We start from the raw sequence: 14,182 nt of genomic DNA on the forward strand, positions 1-14,182 counted from the left end.
AATTTGTAAACCCATTCTTAAAGTATAAAACCAGTTGCTAACTATTTTCCCTGTGATGACACATTTGGTTGATTCTGTATTCTTTCTTTCACCTTTTAGGTTCGCCCGTTCTCAACAGAATGGCTCGTATCCTTCAAAGATCCTCGAGTTCTTTGGCAAGAACACTGGTTTGCCTTGAGTCTCGAAGTCTTAAACGCAGCAATCGTATTTCTTTTACTGAGGAATGGTAAGATAAAACACTGATGCAAAAAGGATGCTTCCGAAAAAAAGAAGTGTGACCGGTGATCATGTGTGGGTGTGAAAGAGTGATTGGCGATATAAATGAAAATCATCTTGTTATTTATATCAATATGAAATCATTCTTTTATATGCATTGCCTATTTAGAAAAGAATACGGGTATGTTTCTGCAATTTGTGAAATAGGATCAATTTGTGAAATAGGATTATGAATTTGTGAAATAGGATCAAGTTAAAAAAAAATATCTGTACTACGAAACTGAATCGATCATTTCAGCTTTAAATTGATATAAGATGCGGTTAAATCTCGATTATCAAATCCTTTATTAACCGGGGTTTGTATGAATCGGTACGAGAAAATCGAACAGTGTATTCAAATGTTTAATTTATTTTTTTGTTTAAGCTAACGAATTTTTTTTTTGATAGGATGTTAAAATTGGCATTGAAACCGATTTTCATCGTGCGAAAGCATGTAAAAGGTCGTAACGAATTTATTGTAATGGGAAAATTTCCGATAAAGCAAACAAACTATGTAGCTGCCTTAGTGCAGCTGAGCTGAGGGGGAGGAGTCGCAGACAAGTCTATTAAAAAGATGTGGGTTTAAATGCTAAATAGATTATTTTGTGGAAAAATATAAATTCTATAGATTATAAAATTTTAAAATAATGCTAGTACTTTGCTCATAAAACCTATGATCTATTTAAGTAATGTGTAACAACATGGATGCAGGGCCTATCTAGCCTTCTAGGGGTGGATATGTTAAGAATGCAGGACTCATTTTCCATAACTTCATAATAATAAAAGGACAAATATAAAAATGATAAAAAAATGGCATGATAAAAAATGACAAATATTTTAGTAGAATATAAATATTTAATTATAGGATGGGGCACTTTTTTGAATTATAAAGCATATATATATATATGTTATTTTATAATTCTAAAACTAATAAAAGACAATTAATTAGGACATTGTTTAAATAACATTTCAAAATTTAAATTGATAGTAATTTGTTCAATATCATAACCTTTTAAAACTTATTCTTTTATGTAATTCATATTTCTCTAAAAATGCCACAAAAAATTTTCGGGATTAAGAAGCTATATAATAATTCAATCCTATATGATGCTGAGAACTCATGAAACATAATCAATAAATCAATGTATACATTTTCTCAATTACCCAAATATTTAATTTACTAAAAATATATCATTTAGCAGGACAATCAGTTAAAAATATATTAGTGAAACCACACTGACCAGTTTAAAAAAGGAATTCCTTATTTTGTATTACCTAAATACATCACTGCCACGATGACCTGCTGGCAGAGTCGCGGAGTAAAGACCGGTTTCCAGTAAAAATGCGAATAAGTTTTTCAAGAGAAAATTTCATGCGGTATTTTTATTAATTAAAAAACAATTCTTTCTGCAGTCAATTATTTGAGAAAAGAAAATCATTTAGTCCTCAGAAAATCCCAAATGCTTTGCTGTGAGGAATTAAAAAAAGGAAAAAGAAATAGGTTTGGTTTGGTTTGAGGTTTTATGGCACAAGAACCAATATGTAGGTTATACTGCGCCAAACAAGATTATTTCTAATTCAAAGTTGAATAAAAACAGTCTCTATAAAAGTGATATAAAGAACATTGGTAAAATGATGATAAATTACAAAAAGTCAAAACGAAGCCATAATGGTAAGTTCAAATCAAGGAATAAAAACCTATAGATTTTAAAAAGACAAAAAGGTTCTCATGTTGATCCCTAGCAAGCAACATGGGCAAAGAAAAAGAAATAGGAATTTCCTCTCGGCAATATTAATGTTTTCTTTTTGGTATTGAAAAGTGCCTCACGGATGTATCTTCTCTGATATGCTTGACACTGGTATAGACTGGTTTCAACTATAGACGGAACCACAAACTAATTCTATATCCTTTATGAAAATAATTATAATATTTGAAAGACTGCATGAAGATTCTCTTCTGAGGGAAAAGCCACTGAGAATAATGAAAAACTCCAAAATAAACCACAAAGGTCAATTCGAGAACCTTTGCGATGTTAATATATTGTGATAAGAAAAAATATTTCCCCCGAAGTAACATAAGAAATATTAAAGAAATGTGTGGTTTCCAACAACAAAAAATTAATATTGGGTAGAATCGATATTCCTTCATTCACGCGAAGTATTCACAACTCTATTCTGTTGGGAAATTTCGGAAATAAAATACATGTTACAATTCATAATTTCACTATGGGGAAAACTGAATATAAATGTATAATACAAGGAATTCCCACTATGAGATCCTCTCCTCTCCTCCCCCCCCCCCGAAAAAAATTGCGGTTAATTTTGAAAGGTAGGGAAGTCCGTAAGCTGTTGAATATACAGAAGTGTGATGGAAGTCGTCAGATTTAAAGATTAAATTCTCAACTTACATAAAGTACACGCCTTTGAAAACTTTTGATTTTTTTCCCCCCTTTAAGAAGAATGAGTAGAGCGTTTATTTTTAATTGATATTTTTATAATTAAAAAATATTTTTTAGCGATGGTTTTAAGTAAAAAGGTAATTTTTTAATAAAAACTTTCTTATTTCTTTCAATGTTATTTTTATAGTATAGAAAAAAAAAATTAACGTATTCAATGGATTTTGAAATTTAAAAATGACTTTAAAAAGTGATTGATTAAATTGCGAAATAACACTGTATGCATTTAAAACCTTACACAATCTGACATTGATGTATTCAAAATAGTCTTTCCATAATCTCTAAGAAGCCTAAAAGATTAATAATGAAATTATTAGTTAATTCGATGAAATTCTATGTACTTGACTTACAAGGGTTTTAAAACAGTTTTTTTTTCTGTTAGAATTATGTAAATTACATTTTCATAGATTTCGGATTTAAAAACTTTTGAAATCAAGTCGACGCTCTGTCTGTTAACTCTCTACAAGGCAGACCGTTGGCCTACATTTACCAAATTTGACACAAATATATTTTTTTTGAATCACGGAAATTTTTACCTTAGATCGATTTTTCAAATTTTAATGAAAATTATTATCTTTACCAATAATGTTAAAAGCATGATCGTATAAAAATAATTTTATACCATTTTAAAGTTTAAAAAATTATCTTGTTAATGATATCAACTTATTCATTGAAATTTTTTAAATGTATTTTTTAATGTGTTTAACAATAATTTTAATTATTGTCGTGATATTTAAAGGAATAGCACTGTTTCATGAAATCCTCTAATCCTATTTATTATTTTTGCGGTTTTTAAAATTGCGATTTTTTTTTTTTTTTTTTGATATATTGACCTTCAAAGTAAACCTTCACTTTCCTGTACTGGATGTTATATATTTTGTAGAATATGTTTTTAACTCAACTCGTTGAAGAGATTTTTCTTTCACTTAAAAAATATTGTTCAATTTTTTCCCCTCGTTTTAATACTAATGATTTAAGTGTGAATGTTTTCTTTTAAACATAACTAAAAAATTAATTAAACTTTTCACAAAATATTAGAAAAATTGTAATTTTTAAATTTTATTTTAAACCAGTCGCTTCTGGCAATCAGCAGGTTCACCGGAGATATTGGTTACATTTAATTTCATACAAATCGTTCATATATAACTACTTGTCCTTGACTCCGACAAATTATTAGGCATTAAAGCCGTGTTCTTTTATTTTACTTTTCTGTTATTGTGTTTAAGAAGGGCCACAGTTGCCTGTTGGTAAGGTCTCGGCTTCGAAACCGGAGGGTTTCGGGCTCGGTACCCGATTCCACTGAAGAATCGTCGTATAAGCGGGTCTGGTGTACGTTAAATCCTTCGAGGCCAAATGTCCTCTCGCTGATGTGGTGTGGAGGTTTGGAGAGAAATGCCAGATCAGGTGTCCTCCTAGTCATTTGACCGAGGTGCAAAATTACAGGGTCCGTCCCAAAATAGCCCTAGCGTTGCTTTAAAAATGAAACTTTGATATAACTGCATCGAACAGAGTTGTATATATGAAACTTTCTAATTGAGACTGATCTCATAGCATCAAAGTGCTATTACAAACATATTTGCTCGGTTCATATGCCTTCTAAACTTCGCAGTATTGTAATTTCATTTTTATCTTGTAAACTATACAGATATTAAACAAAAATACGAATCTTTAGATTCCAACAAGGGAAAACAGCGTGCAATTAAATATTTGATGGAACAGTGGTAATGATTTGAATTTTAGGACAATGTAATCTGTTAGAAATTACGCAATATATATATATATATATATATATATATATATAATGATTGCCATAATTGAGAAAAAATTTGCACAACTATTAAAATTGATAAAATTGAAATGATGATTTTTAAGATTTTGTAACGGTGTAAAATTAATTTTTTTGTTAAAGTTATAGCAGAGAAACGTCAAAATTCCGCTTAATTTTTACTTAAAATTGTAAATAAAATTTCGATAAATTGCTCCGGAACATATATTTGTACCCTTTAATGTATAAATGTGCCAAATTTGGTAGTTGTGGGGCAAGCCTGTAGAACACACACACACACACACACACACACACACACACACACACACACACACACACACACACACACACACATCTTATTATTAATAGGAATGTTTTTTGATAATATTTTAGATGATATTGTCAATATTATGCTAAGTGTATCATTAAAAATGGTGCTAAATGTATCACTATTATCATTTGCTAAGTGTTTGAATAGTTAGCATTACCAATATTTTAGACAGTCATAGAAGCTGGTGACCTAGTTTTAAATCAGCCAAAATTGCCTACTTTTTCAAGAATTCATGGAGTTTAAATGTACATTGTAATAAATAATGTAAATAAGATGCATTGTATATTTTTTGTTTGTCAAATTTTTGCTTCTTTCTGACATTATAAATATCGTTATTGCTCAATTGCCAATTCACCAGAGGTCGGTGATAACCAGTTCAGGCTCCATGCTAGAAAGGTCTTGGATTCGAGACTGGATGTCACCAAAACTCTGCTGTATCATAGTGGTCTTGGAGCACACATATGATAAATATGCCATTGATCTTTAAAATTGCACAAGAAATTGAAAACTATAGTAATGAATCTTCTTTAACTTGGTAAAGCACTATATCAGGCCCTTCCTTGTCAACTATGATCAACACATACAAAGTCCAATCACAATAATCCTCATATAATTTAGAACTGGAACATTGAAATGAATGAAGGGCATTCATTGACATGTGTTTAATGATTCATACATTGTTATTATAATTTATTTCATAATGTATAAATATTCTGTTCAGAGTTTTTTAAGCTAAGGAACACTTGTGATTCATGGGTTCTAATTTTTTAGCCAAAAGGAAAGGATGCGAATCCTTTTATGTGACCATAGCGGCAATGATTTCTGTCTGCACCTTTGAAATCCTCCCCCTATACCCTGAGGAAGGATACAAACTGTGGTGGTATCATCATGGAATTATCAACGTACTGAACCAGAGAGTGCCATCCTACATAATCACTTCATGTAAGTAGCTATTTTGATTTTGAATCACAGAATGGAAAATCGTTTGCGATCGTATTAAAACCGAGAGACACCATTCGACACCATAAATACTCGAATGGTGTCTCTCAGTCACCATTCAAGATGATACCTCATTTTGACATTTTATTTAAGTTTAATAGTTAAAAATACCTACAGAATGATAAAAAGATGTAGATTCATATTTCAAAGAAACTCAACTTAAAACAATTGTATGTATTTATTTTTTGGAGTAATAAACAAGTTCATATATTTACTGAATATTAATGCATCAAATTACTTTTCCCTGTGCAAACGGTTAAACTTAAACTGTTTTTTAAAAAATAAAGTGGAACCAAGTAATAATAAATTTCATCACATTAATAACGTCATTGAAAAGTGAGCGGATAATGTTAGCAGCAAATCCTACTAGCATCCGTGTTTTTTGCTGGATGAGTTGGTATCCATTTGCTCTCTCTATAGCTGTAATATCGATTGAAATACATTATTATTGATTTTATACATTTTAAAATTCCATTTAGTGACTTTTAGTAGTAACTTGTATACATTTCCAACGCTGATTTTTTTTTTCGCTGTTGTCGTAACACTTTAAATTTTTTTAAAATCATTTTTTATTCACAAGTTTACTAAAATTTTTGTCTATTTCACTTCGTGTTAATTTCGTGTAATAACAGAGAAAATGTACTATTGACAATAAATCTGATTATTATTAGAAATTAATATTGTTTTATATTTAATCAAAGTCCATGAAAGTAGAATGCTGCTTCATTTGAAGCATCTCATGTTTGTAATTGGAGAGTCGCAGGTTGGAGTCCAACCAAAATAGTTTAGTACATTCTGGATTTATTAGTACATATATATTGGAGATTTCGCTTTAATGTTGGGCTTCCGATTAAAATAACATCGTCTCCTTCTGTCATGGTTCAGAATTGCTGTTAATTTCAGTAATCCGTCGTATTCAAATTTCATTTCTAAATGATGGATAAAGAATAAAACTAAAGACATTTAAAATTGCCTGTACTTATAGCGGTGAAAAAAATCCTAGATGTTAATAGGATGTATATTGTAGTATTTCTCAACATATATCCTTCAATAAGATGTTATAATATATATTTCTCGAAACTATATATGTAAGTCATATGGTCATATGGTTGTCGTATGGTCGTATATCGTTAAGTATATGTTAAGTCGTTGGCAGATCGATAAAACTGCAAATCTGCTTTTTTATTCCAAAATGGTGGACCATACTACTAGATGGAATGGTCCACCATACTACTAGATTTTAACGGACTATCTAGTAGCATGGCCCACCATACTACTAGATGGTCCACCATCTAGTAGTATGGTGGACCATACTACTAGATTTAAACTAGACTAATAAATAATTTTCCATTATCTAGTGGTATGGTGGAAAATATTTTATTTTTAAAAAATAAATATTCGATTAATTCGATATATTCCCTATTAAAAAAATATTAACTTCTGCCAGTTGGCTGGGAACTTCCTGATAGCTGTAATGAATCATTTCGTTAGGTATGTTATTGTTTCTTCTACGGCTAATATGTGCAATTCCCTATCACACTGCAGTCATTGACCTCGCCCGGCGTTCTTTCCACGTACAATGCACCATTGCTCTTCACCATACAATGCAAGTGAGTCTCTGCAAATGCTGAGGCGCATTTATTTATTTTTTGTGAGGTGTCAGTGCATTGCTTGCGCACTTTTTCAAGCATCGGATTTCTGAACAATTAACTACAATATCTATCGAGCAAACCCTGTTTCATTTTACTGCATATCAAATGTTATGTGCCCTTTTACCATAATCAAACTCGGCACGTCGTCGCCATTTTTTATATCACGCAATGTTAAATTTATCTTTTTCTAACATCTTTAGCTGCTGTTTTCTGTCAACAAATGAATGTGGTAACCACAACTTTAATGATGCTCCTCATTCATTAACATCATAGACGCTAGATATTATTCCTGCAATCACCACAAAATCCATACTATGAATCTAGTACAGAATCCATATAGTGTAACCACATTCCATTTCTGTTGACTGGGTTAATCCATTTTTGCTAATTGAAGTAATCGCCTTTCCATTTTTGCTATCTATGCTAACATCCAAGGGGAAAACAACCGTGTCCCCTAATAATTCGTTATTTAGTAATGGCATTTGTATATTCTGTGTAGCTCATCGTCACTAATATCTACTGTTCGACATTTCGCTGGAGTGCTGGATTATGACGTAAGATGGTTCGCATTTATCATTTCTGTACGATCCTATTGCGCAGATTTCATTTAAAAACTTAAATTTCACTTAAAATGGTTTGTTTTGTACAGTACACTCCCGATTATCTGCGGAATTGGGTGGCGCGGCCGCCGCGGATAACAAAAATCGCGGATAATCCGAAAAAAGCTAAAAACGGGTATATCAAAAAAGAAAAAGTCATTCCAACTTTGAAAAATCGTTTTATGTACAATAAAACGTAAAATAAACAGCAGGAAATGTTTAACTAACGCTTAATATTTTAGTATATCACTCAAAACTAACCTAAAATGCATTTTGTTAATGAAAACAGAAAAGTGCTTTGTACTTACGAGAGGCGTCAAGGATACACAGAAAAATTAATACATATGTACTGTTTTAATACTGTAATGTATTATGTAATTACAAAAGCATAACTGTAAAACTGCACCTTTTTGAAATCAGTCAAAAAAAAAAAAAAAAAAAAAAAAAAAAAAAAACTTTCTGCGGCAGGCGCGGATAATCGGGAGTCTACTGTACTTGAAAACTCAAAGTCTGATTTTCTGTCTCAAATAGAAGATCTATTAATTTTAAATCAGATTCAAGTATGAAATTTCCAGGATAGGGCTTTAGTGCATAATTTCCTGTGTCATAATACTAGGAACTAAACATCACTCAATAGCTTATACAACACTTAATCATGAAACTTAAAAAAAATAAATTGCATCAGTTTAATAATGTAGAATAAATATCTTTACAGTTGCCATTGTCCACTATGTGGCCCATAATCTCACAAAGAAAAGCAATCTTCCGACCTACACAAGAGCCTTCATATCTGCTGTAGCTGGCTTGCTTATGTATCTGCCCTACGTCTGGCTGGCACCCCGGGCCTTGCTCTCACTGGTCCATTTTGATGATCCAATTTTCAGAACCAGACTGCTGGACGTACCTTACATGCAGATGCTTGTTCTGTTTCTTCTCTTCTTCCATACTACGCAGCTATCGTTGGAGAATTTTGAAGCATTGGAGCCACAAGAAAGAAATTCTAACAAGTAAGATAAAGATTATGTAGAAATGTCATTCTATTTATATACATATGCACGGTGATATTATGGAAAAATAAAATTTAGATACTGAGAAAATAAATATTCCATAACAGACTGCAGCGCTTTTAATATATCGAACTATTTTATTTACTTGTGATGTATATCTAAATTATTTGTTTGATGCATTGTTATAATTTTTTCAAATGTTTCTTGAAATATCAATTTTTTTATCTATTCGGATGGTATATTCTATTTTGAGAATGTGTTGCCATTCTGATTTAATCAAAAGCAAATGGGATTTTGATGGATTCCACGTGATTTTTAAATCGAATAATGGTTTTCAGATATTTGACTTCATAGATTTAGAAATTGATAGGATTTGTTCTGAAATCTAAATTTTCATAATCAGTCAAAAGATTAAAGGTAAATTTGATTCCATCTAAAGTACAGTCTTGATTTCTATAAAGAAAAGTATGGTTTAGGATCATCAATTTTTGTTCCCGCTTTTGTTTCAAAAATTGAGGTATCTTATAACAATTCATTAAAATAAAATTTATCAGCATGGAATTAACCGATTTTTGGTTATTCATTATATACAGTTGCTCATATATATAGATAAATATACATTCTTACGTGCTAAAGAGCATAAAATTTTAATCCCATTTGTTATTTCTTATTTGTGAGAAGCTGGGCTTCCAGTAGTTTCTGCCGTAAAAGTAGTTGAATGCACTTTAATCCGGCGGTTTAAAAAAAATGTTTTCTCATCAAAAGGCTTATTCATCCTTTTAATTATTATATTTGTCTAAATTTCTACAATGAAGTTTCATATAATATAAAATGGTTTATTTTCTATTTAAGCTGTACAAAAACTTATTAGTATTTTGTAAAAGGTACTTGTAGTTTTATATAAAGCGCCTTGAAGGAAATCATGATTCACCAATGACTCTAAAACTCAGTCTAATAAATTTATGAGAAGTAATAAGTCTTATGACAGTCACAATGGCATTTTTTAAAATATTACTTAAAATATACATATATTGCGAATGAACTGATTAAGTCTTTCATCCCAGTCTATATTTCTAATTATTAATAATAATTAAGGATATGTCTAATAGTGTAATCATAGACAATATAATTTTAAAAATCTCAACATTCTAATAATTCTATTAACTTTTATTTTAGTTACTTATGGTGTTCCCTCGTATCTGGACTCGTCTCTGGGTTTTACACCATTATTGAACAATACCTGTTATACCTGATATTTGACCTGACCTTGGGATTGAACATCGCAGTAGGTTTTCTGGTGGCTTTAGCAATAACTTTTTCAATTGCCAAGGAGGAAGTGAAAGCATTGAAAGACAAATCTTTCACCATTGCAGGTAATTAGAAGAATTATAATTTTATTGTTCTCAGGTTTAATTTTGTTATGAGGCTTTGAGAATGACTTAAATGAACCAATTTATAGAGGATTTGAATTTTTTTTTTATCAAGCCTGTTGTAATTTACAGATATTATATAAACCTATAAATGTTAATAAGCATTCGATGATTTCCTGTGGCATTTTTGTCCAAGTACATGATTTCCAAATTCCCTAGTATCATCGCGAAAAATTTAAAGAAAGTATATTGCCGCATTGAAAAGATGCAGTCGACTCTCCATTGCCGAATGGTCATAGCGCTGGTCTCTTAATCACGAGATCGTAAGTTCTAATCCCGCTAGAGACAATGCGATGCAGTCTGTGTAAATACTTAATTCATTGATTTTATGTTTTCCTTTATTTCATGTTCCAGAAGATTCTGGACATTTCTTTAGTTTACCAGACAAATGTTCTGGACTTTTTTTACTGTCTCCAGAAAAGTATTCTGGAACTTTTCCTGCTAGTATAAAAACAGAAGATCTGTCAGTCACTGTGTTCTCAGTTCAGAGTTGAGTTAATAAGTTGGTTTAGCTCTACTTCTTGTGTGTGTCATCGAGTTCCACACTAAAGAACCTACGTGACAGTATTTCCCCTATTCATACAAAGTGCACGTGAATTCATTATTATTTTATCTTCATTAGGGGCGTTTCAACCACTGAAGAGTAAGGTATTCTGGGGTGCTGCGGCTTTAATGCTTTTTTCCTCAACCCTACCCCTGTGGTTGAAGGTCAGAGATTTGAAATCCTCAAGTGCCAAACTGGAACTGGGGCCCTGTCATGCTATTCATGAAGTGTCAAATACTTCTCCATTAGTAAGTATCATAATTTTTAATAATCCAGTCTAATTATACTTTTTTCTTGAAGAAATACATAACCAATTTTATTGACTTAAATTGTTGAGTTGACACTTCAAAACTAGTCTCTAAATTTGAATCCGGAAATGTTTTCAGATAAAGGATGGAACGATGTCCGTCCCAAAGAAGCCTTTATATTGTTTCAAAACGGGATATTAATTATAATAATTATGGAATTATTTCAATTAAAACAAATATCGTTTAAATTTCAGAGCATTTTTCTTAGGATTTTTTTTCTCTCATGTTTTCGAATTTACTTATGGTGTGTTCCTATTTTTGTAATTGGCCAACTCATTTGCAACTCAACAACTCTTGCAAACTTTGTATTGGAGTAAATAGATTGTATTTTAAAAAATGTTTTGTTTGCAGTTACTTTTAACATGCTTTTTACGTGCGAGACGCTGAAACCCAGTTCGCTAGAAAATGATCTGTAATTAAAAGTTTTGTTATGTATGTTTATCATATCATTTAATACTTAAAAATTGTGACGAAAATCAAGATAAAAAAAATTTAAATGAAGTCTACGATCGCAAAATTATGTGAGAACATTATTATTTTTAAGTCATTATTTGTCTTAATTAATTTAAGTCATTAACCAGTTTAAACCAGTTTGAAACAATCACGAGACTTCTCTATTGGTCTCTATCCCCCCTCCCTCTCTCTATATATTTAATAATTTTTTTTAACTTTCATTTTCAATTTTTCGAACTGGCAAATAAAGTTTTGGAGCTCGACCGATTTTGAGAAGAAATAACAGCTATGATGTCATAGTTCTACACCAACCGTTTAAAAACGCATCTACTGTCAAAGAAACATACGTAATAATAAAGCAATACTGGTGTAAAGTCTCGATCCAATAAAAGGTAGCGTTATGATCAAATTCTTTATTTACAGCTTTATTACATAAATTTACAGTTCATCATCTAGGTTAAATGAGTTCTAGGTTAAATGATTCTTATTCGACGCAACAAGGATAGTTCCTCGAATTCTTTCGGAGAAACCTCTCTAGGAACAGCTAGCCGACTCTTTAGCGTTCTCGCAAACAGGCCGTAGCTCCAGGGATCCACGGAATCTTCTCGGGTGGAATTCTCGTCGGACACTCCGCTTCTGCCTCAGTGTCCACAATTCTTCTTCTCTTCCAGTCTCGTCGCACTTTTATCCTGTTCCCTCATTCACATCGGACCATTTCCCCGGTTATCCAATAGTCGTTCAGCAACAACTTCACCGGTCTACCGTCGACCGTGGGAATCCGTTGGGGAGCCACCCTCCACAATATAAAGATTGCAGGTTTACATCTGTTTCAAATACAATGCAGGTGGGGTCCCTTATCTGGACTCGCACTAATTGCCCAGATGTCCTTACTTTAAAGGGGCTGACCACCTGGCACTTCTGGAAGCATTTACACTGCGGTAGGGCGTCGCCATTGCTGATACTGCTGCCTGGATGCTAATTATGGAGCGTGGGAAAAGAAACGTCGCCATAGTCAAGCAGAGAAGAAGCTGAATCATTACACTGGTAAAAGCAGGGGTCAACTTTTTAAAAATGCATCTACTGTCAAAGAAGCATACGTAATAATAAAACAATACTGGTAAAAGCAGGTCAATTTTTCAAAGACGCATCCGCTTTCAGAGAAGCGTACAATAATGCATTACTGGTGAAAGCAGGTAAAAAAAATATATGTGATTAAAAGATGATGATGAAAATTGCCATTTATGCTTTATTCATTGCCTACCTGATTTCGAGCTTCAAAACCCCCTAACCAAAACATCATGTTCTCACATGATAATTAAAATTAATAAAGATAAGAGATTTTAGAGGTTGAGGTAGGGAAAGAGAGGACCCATATCTTCTTTTCTCTAAGAGAACAGATCTTAATCTACCTCTGGATGTTTAACAGTGATTCTTTTTGATTATTAATGATATAATTAGGGTAGACAAAGATTTGATTTTTTTTCTACGTTTTCTAAAATTTTTTATTAAAATTCTTTCTTACTAAAAACTTTTTTTTCTTTCTTACAGGACATAAAGAGGCGTCAGTACATTTGTCCGGAAGATGGAAATCACAATTTCGACTTCCACTGTGTGGATCCTGTGGCTCTACAATTTGGCATCAAGAACAGAGTGAACCAATACACTGTGTGTGGAAAAGAATTCGATAATCCGGTACAAATATCGACGGCATTATCAGTGTATTCGGCAGTACTCCTATTTGCTATCTACATTGTAATGCGTTTCTCTTTTAACCATAAAGAGGAAAAGAAAATTGAACAATATTGCTCAAAATCACTCTAATTTGTCAGACAAGAAATGAATATGCAGATTTTTTTTCCTGTCAACTTCTTGTACAAAGCCATGTTTCTTGAGGAAACGTGCAGCATTTGTATCCATATGTCTTTGAACGTGTATTTCCATTTGTAAAGAGATTTGTATTATCTGTCTTCCAAGTATGGATGGACTGTAAAATTTGTTCATGTTATTTAATATTTTACTTGGTTTTTAGGTTTTGTGCAACTTATTTTGTAAATAAATCATATGTTATGTTAGATTGAAGCGCCATTTTTCAACAATGTGCAATGTTCCAGATATAATTTTAATTTTAAATCTGCCCTACATTAATGTTTATTTATATAGGCATACCCCACCAAACAAATTCATCGATAATTGCTAAAGCCACTATTTTGACCTTAAAAATGAGACAAAACAAATAAAAAAGGAAGCGATAATTATTTAGCTTCTTAGATACTATATTTAGAATACAAATAATGTTTCATCACCGCAATCTACTTTTTTTTTTTTTTTTTGTGGGAAAGATATTAAGGATTAAAGTATACTGGCAAAAGTTCTCAATCTCTTT

The 14,182-nt window shown here is 31.8% G+C and overlaps 1 protein-coding gene across 2 annotated transcripts in view; it reads left to right on the top strand.

The window, feature by feature from the left end:
- The window catches only part of LOC129962748 (uncharacterized), a 34,271-nt gene extending 20,398 nt beyond the window's left edge, over nucleotides 1–13,873 (top strand). For both annotated transcript variants that reach the window (XM_056076731.1, XM_056076732.1), the window contains exons 2-7: nucleotides 100–226; nucleotides 5,579–5,749; nucleotides 8,773–9,064; nucleotides 10,241–10,437; nucleotides 11,117–11,286; nucleotides 13,348–13,873. In XM_056076731.1, coding sequence (XP_055932706.1) covers nucleotides 100–226; nucleotides 5,579–5,749; nucleotides 8,773–9,064; nucleotides 10,241–10,437; nucleotides 11,117–11,286; nucleotides 13,348–13,620 — 1,230 coding nt within the window. In that variant the 3' untranslated portion in view covers nucleotides 13,621–13,873. The remainder of the gene's footprint in view (nucleotides 1–99; nucleotides 227–5,578; nucleotides 5,750–8,772; nucleotides 9,065–10,240; nucleotides 10,438–11,116; nucleotides 11,287–13,347) is intronic.
- Nucleotides 13,874–14,182: the final 309 nt, after the last annotated feature.

The sequence above is a fragment of the Argiope bruennichi genome, chromosome 3 (genome assembly GCF_947563725.1).
Source record: "Argiope bruennichi chromosome 3, qqArgBrue1.1, whole genome shotgun sequence".
Lineage (NCBI taxonomy): Eukaryota > Metazoa > Arthropoda > Arachnida > Araneae > Araneidae > Argiope > Argiope bruennichi.